The sequence below is a fragment of the Formica exsecta genome, unplaced genomic scaffold (assembly GCF_003651465.1).
Source record: "Formica exsecta isolate Colony F162 unplaced genomic scaffold, ASM365146v1 scaffold1510, whole genome shotgun sequence".
Classification (NCBI taxonomy): domain Eukaryota; kingdom Metazoa; phylum Arthropoda; class Insecta; order Hymenoptera; family Formicidae; genus Formica; species Formica exsecta.
In genome coordinates, this window is record NW_021848836.1 from 121,875 (window position 1) to 128,254 (window position 6,380).

Sequence of the window (6,380 nt, forward strand, 5' to 3'; positions counted from 1 at the left end):
TTATTATTAAATATATAAATTATATTTAATATTTTATTTTTATTACAAAAAAATGATTTCTGTGAATTTAAGGCAAATTTTGCAATATGAGAAAATAATAAAAAGATCTTTTATCGACCAGAATGTAAGCCCCATATATAATTATATTTGCAAAAATATGATTAACTATTCGGAAGAAATCGTACAAATCGTTAAACAAATTAAGTTAAAATCTTCATTTTTCATATCCTTAATTGTAAAATTTATTTTAAATTAATATCTGCTGCAAAATTCCTTGGTATCTACCCAATAACGGAAATAATACTGCGTTATTAAGAGTATTCGCTTTTGAAATTTAATTTATTTTTAATAATTAACGAACATTATACTTTGCTTTAGAATATTTCTTATTCTCATATGAAAAATGCCTCGGGGCAAGAATAGCCAACATATTATTCTATTATTCATTTAGAGAGAGATGCCATAAATATAGAACATTTGTTTAGTCAATTTTAAATGCTTTGAATTACAATAATTGACTCGTTTCACAGGACAAATAAAAATGCAAACGCCAAGAATAAGCCTGATGAATTTTTCGCTAACACAAAGTCGGCACTAAATTGCTCAAAGGTGAAGTTGCCACTACTCGCGCGCTCCGGGCATCCTGTTTACGCGCGCGAAATAATCGAGATGGCATAATTAAGGGGGGCGCGTACCCCTCGTCCTCAATATCGCACTGCAGCCCGTTCCACATAATCCCGGCGTGGCCGACACCCCGCGGACCGAATTTCTTCGGATAGCAAGCTGTTAAGCAGACAAGCGCATCATATATAGTGAAAGTGTAGAAGCCGAGGCGGGATTTCTTTCTCTCGCGTGCTTCCCGTCTCAGTCCCGACTCTGAAAACCCACCCATTGGCATAGCAGTCGCTCTGCAGGGCGCCGCCACCCTGGCCATAGCCATAACCCTTCGGTCCGAATCTCTTTCCGTAGCATACTGTAGACAATATCGATTAAAGGTTTCACGTCGCCTAACGTTATCTCGTGATGATAGTCTGCGACGAAGATATAATCGTACAGATATGCTGATGCGATCTTATCCAGAGATTCTGGTCTACGTTATTACAATTTTTATCTTTTATTGGAATATTAAAATATAGTGCAAAATATTGAAGCTTTAATTCGAATATTAATAAAGCTTTAATTGTATATATTTGTGGGTAGAAGAATTCTAGAGTTTCCAGAAAATATTTTTTTACAGGTAGAGATATTATACATCTATTAAAATTATCTCTTTATAAGATGTTTTAACGCGTCTCATTTAATATTTTTTTAAATATATTTGAAAAAAATAATGTTCTTGAATTTTTTAATTGTCAACATTTAGGAATTAATCAGTTTCTTTACTAGTACTTTGGGGCACACATTGCGCAAATAAAAGTTTATTTTTGAGTGCTACAAATTTGATTTTCGAATTATTTACATAGTAATCAATATTTTATAAATATTTATACTAAAGAAATGCACATTGCGCAATATTTTCACATTTATGATTTAAAAATATTTGCATAACAGTTTAATCATAAATTAGATTATAAATTATTTATGTCAGACTATAAATTGATGTTATATTGCGTTGCATATTTTGTACATTATATTTTCGCGCATACGATCATACCGTATCCTCACCTTTGCAATAGATGTCCTTATCAGGACCTTCGCAGCAGTTGACGGAATCTAATCTTTTGAAGCAGTTGGCACACTTAAAGCATTCCCTGTGCCATTGCTGCACGAAACACAAAGGGTGGGTTAGTCACTAAAAATTTCAGGAAGAGGCAAAAATGTTTTTATATAATATCGTTTTTTTTTTTTTTTTATTAATCGAAATCTTTCAGAAGCGCAGACATTAAAAGCGCTTCTTGGAGTCCGCCAAGATTAATTTCCAAATTCACGACAATAGCGACGGATAGTGCTTCGTAAATTTTTATTTATTTTTAGACTTTATAATATTTATATATTACTACAATCATTATATTTTCATAAAATTTGTGAAAGTTGAAAAACGTAAAATTCTATCTTTCTTCATAATTTTCAATTACATTCAATATACATATTAATCCTTAAATTAAAATTTCATTAAAATAAAACTTTCTTTATCTATTTTTAGCGTATTTAACTTACTTTAATTTTAAATATTTCTAGAATTTTAATTTTATTAATTTTTTACTCGAAAATTAAGTATTATTATGACACTGAAACAAATGGCATTTTCGTATTTTGGTCTTTAATATCTATTATTTCCTGCAGCGCAGTTATTCTCTCTGGAATATGCTCTAGTCTATCAATCATAATTATAAAAATTCGCGACGTAGAGCGGACAAATAGATATTCGCGTGTCTACATAACAACGTTGATGAGACAAGAAGTAGCAAAATAATTGACGATCCTTCTTCTGCAGCCCTTGTATGTTCGGGGGCTGTCTCCTGGCGGCATGGGAAGAATTCACAAATCGGTTTTAGTGGGCGACAATAACAAAGAACGAACGAGTCAGAACGGAAACAGACGAGGAGATAAACAGAGACAGAGATAAATAAATACGTTCCAGATAGTAAACGTTCAACGTATATCAGAACACAGAGAACTGTCAGTACGGATGTCTGTGCAACATATCGAAAGAGAATCAAGGACTAGCGGAAGCCGTAAAGGGGATTATTTAGATATTTTAGATGAAAGATACCTCGACAGTATATCTCGCGATCGGGACCATCGCAATGAAGCGTCGAATCCAGACTTCGACGACACGTTTTGCACTTGAAGCACATTTTATGGTAAACCTATCACAAGAACGAGGATTGACCAAAAACGGCGATTTAGTAGAATACGACGACACGCTTATCGTCGATACTGCTCTTGGTGCCGCGACGAATCACCGGGTATATCTTTTTGATTTTGAAAAATTTTGATTCTTAGAATGTCTTAAGTTTAATTTATCTCCTTTTCTCGATATCCTCGATATCAGAGATCAAAGATTTCAAATTAGAGGATATGCATCCGCATCCTGATACAAGATTCATTGTTTGTCTCATCGGAAACAATATGATATAGATGTGAATAATATGTCCGAAATAATAAATGATCGATCTATAAATTTTACAAAATTAGTAGGATATATATATTATTCCAATTATATAAATATTACATTTATTGTGATATGAAAGAGAATCACACACACATAGGCGTGTTTGTTTTAGTAATAGTGATTCTCGAATGCAATCTTTTTTGTATATTAATATCAATCTTATTAATAATAATACTCTAATAATTGTTTAATATATAATACGGAAACGCAACATATATTTTCTAATAAATCGAATCAGTTAAATTAAAAATTTGATTAATTTAATTTAAGATATATGTTTGAAATGTAATATAAATTTTTATTCACAGATAATTCGGATCAAAATGTTTGCATCTCTTATTATGTAACAATTATAATTTTTTTTTTTTTTTTTTTCACTTTAATATCTAAATATTTTCATAAATTTTATTCACAGATAATTCGGATCAAAATGTTTGCATCTCTTATTATGTAACAATTATAATTTTTTTTTTTTTTTTTGATCACTTTAATATCTAAATATTATCATAAATGCACTATCTTATACCCGTATCTATCTTTTGAGAACAATTTACTGCGATATTCCATGCGATCCTTAACTTTCCGTTCCAATTATATAATGGTGTGCTTTTTTATCCAAGGAGAGAGGCTAATAAGAATTATGTAATCGAATTCTCTTGCGTGAAGAAACGATCTCAACGATATGCCGATGAGTCATGAACGACGAGGGATATGGATCGCCGCCGTTTTCGCGCGCGAATTATCGCCGGACCAGATTGTCGGCCGGGCAATTAGCCTCCGTTTCTCTGGTTTCTGAGCGGCGCTCCTTCTGGTAGCGAGCCATTTTATCGCTGGCTATCGGGCCGACTAAGATTGGCCGGCCAGTTGGTGCGTCGCCAAAGACGTTCTCTGACGAAACCACCAAGAAAGTTACCGGGCTCAGCATCAAGGGGAGAGACAAGCTCTCCTCTCCTTCTCCTTCCTCTCTCCTCTCGCTCTTCTCTACACCCTCGTCCTCTCCCTCTCTCTCTCTCTCTCTCTTTCTCTTCCCGTCCGTTGCTATTTTTTTTCCTCACATTATTATGAAATAAAAATTGGATAAGATTACGGGAACGCGTGAGACGCGGCCCATCACAGCTCATCGTCGCGCGCCGAATTTAGACGCGCGGCAAAAGCCGCGGGTATTTTGTAACCGGGCGGCGCGTTTTTACCGCGGCGCGGTTCCGTCCAGATTTTCCGAAATACGCGTGAGTAAGCGCGATTTTCGGAGAGGACGCCGATTGCGTCAATCTGTCTGTCGCCGCGTCAGCAGCCGATTATTATTGCCCCGTGTGCTAAATCGCTTCGCGCGTTACCCCCGCGGGCCGCCTTCACCCGCGGAAATATTCGCGGTCCAGATTCGAGGCCGGCCCACTCATAGATATCGCGTACCTAGAATAATAAGGTCGCGACTCGAGTCGAATATATGGAGGATTATTTTTGGCACTCCCGTCTGCCAATCTAAAACTGGATGTAAAATCGGCTGAAAACATTAAAAAAAAAAAAAAAAAAAAAAAAAAAAATCGTGGATTTGATTCTTGCAACTTTGTGTTTCCGAGTTAAAAGTTTCTGAGAAAATATTTTCCAACCGCGTGTACCACTCATTATTCTAAATCTAGAATATTTGCGCTCTGTAAAACCAATATATAGAGTATCTTGAAAGTTACTTACGACACTTTCCACGAACTACACTTTTAAATTAAATCAGTATTACCACTGAAAATCAATGAGTAGTCACTAATGATGACTAATCTCAGTTACAAGTATATGCATGCATTGCAAATCAGTAAAATCCCTTTGAAAAAATCACTGTTTCAATAAATGATATTTTAAAGTGCGTCTCTTATATATTATAATATTATATTAGATAAATTTATATCAATATTTTTGTTAAAGAAATATCCAAGTTTTTTAGTCAAGAGTCTTGTTCAGATTTTTTGTTTATCACATCTTAAGAGTAAGAAAGTGTAATACGTATATAATTCTAAATTTGAATGTACTAGTTATATATATTCCATTCCAAATATATGTATAAAGCTTCTCTTAGAAAATAGCAATCCATAATAAATAGCTACATCTTGCAAATATGTACAATTATTACTATTTAATTTTTCACTGAAATTTTACTGCATTTTATAATTACTGGGACATAAAATAAAGAAATAAAATGTATTTTCACTTTGGTAAAATCTTATGTCGCTTTAATCAATGATATTTTCACTGATTCAATTTAAGAGAGTATCTCTCTGTAGGTAGAAGCTTAATAGTATTTTATATCGAAAGGATTTCAAAAAGACTAATTGAGTAAATTATATATTTAGTTAATGTCTGAGTAAGATCCTTCATTTTTTTAAATACGCGAGCGAACGATCGGTCGAAGCACCAAGCTGACGCGAGAGATTTATCATTATGCGTTTAACTCTAAATGCAGTATGATTACGATCACGTTACTAGATCCTTTGAAGAGTTTACTTTGATACCAAAAGAATAATGCAATGATTGATAAAAATATATATATATCATTTATGAATTATTTTTTAATTGTGTGCAATTGTTCTCTTCGATGTGTCTAACTTTGCATTTAGTGTTAAATACGGGCCACGTACGTCCTTTGAAATACTCACCCTTCCTCGGGCCAACATTTGTTCGGCGGCATAGACATACCCTCCGCAGCGAGGACATCCCTCTCCCTCAGGTGCCTTCGCGATAGCCCGCGGCTCGAGAATGGCGTTCGAACCCCGCGAAAGTTCATCCCTAAAAAGTCCACGTGTTAAAATCCGTCAATCAACGAAGTTTGCGTATATATATCGTAGGATTCAGAGGTAAAACCAATTACAATTCATCTAATTTCTTATATTCATATATATGCAATGAAATTTTTACAAAGTAGCATCTCTTTTGATCTATTAATATTAATATTGTAATAACATTCACTGACGCTAGTTCGTTTTACCTTTGAATCCCATAATTCAATATTTAAGCATCGAACGGGAAAGCTATCGAAAACACGAACATAACAGATAGAGGGATGACCGTTGAGAAGTGAAATTGATGGTTCACACGTGAGGTATTTGGTATAATGTAAATAATTATAATATAAGAAGTAAATTTTGTGGAATAATTAATTGAGACTTGATCTCAAACAATTCTAGTGAAATATTTTAAAGATCGAAGTAGTGTAACATTCTCAAAGAATTCAGATCTGAATTCTTTTTTTTTTTTTTTTTTTTTTTTTTTAAAGCTTTTT

At 33.8% G+C, this 6,380-nt stretch overlaps 1 protein-coding gene across 2 annotated transcripts in view; it reads right to left on the reverse strand.

Moving 5' to 3' along the window:
• Nucleotides 1-6,380, reverse strand: part of LOC115232920 (muscle LIM protein Mlp84B-like) — a 24,395-nt gene that overhangs the window by 5,671 nt on the left and 12,344 nt on the right. The window contains exons 2-5 of one of the 2 annotated variants that reach the window (XM_029803088.1): nucleotides 5,758-5,887; nucleotides 2,714-2,810; nucleotides 1,666-1,762; nucleotides 889-973 (exon numbers count right to left, since the gene is read on the reverse strand). In XM_029803088.1, coding sequence (XP_029658948.1) covers nucleotides 889-973; nucleotides 1,666-1,762; nucleotides 2,714-2,810; nucleotides 5,758-5,885 — 407 coding nt within the window. In that variant the 5' untranslated portion in view covers nucleotides 5,886-5,887. The remainder of the gene's footprint in view (nucleotides 1-888; nucleotides 974-1,665; nucleotides 1,763-2,713; nucleotides 2,811-5,757; nucleotides 5,888-6,380) is intronic. The other variant, XM_029803089.1, reaches the window with a different exon arrangement.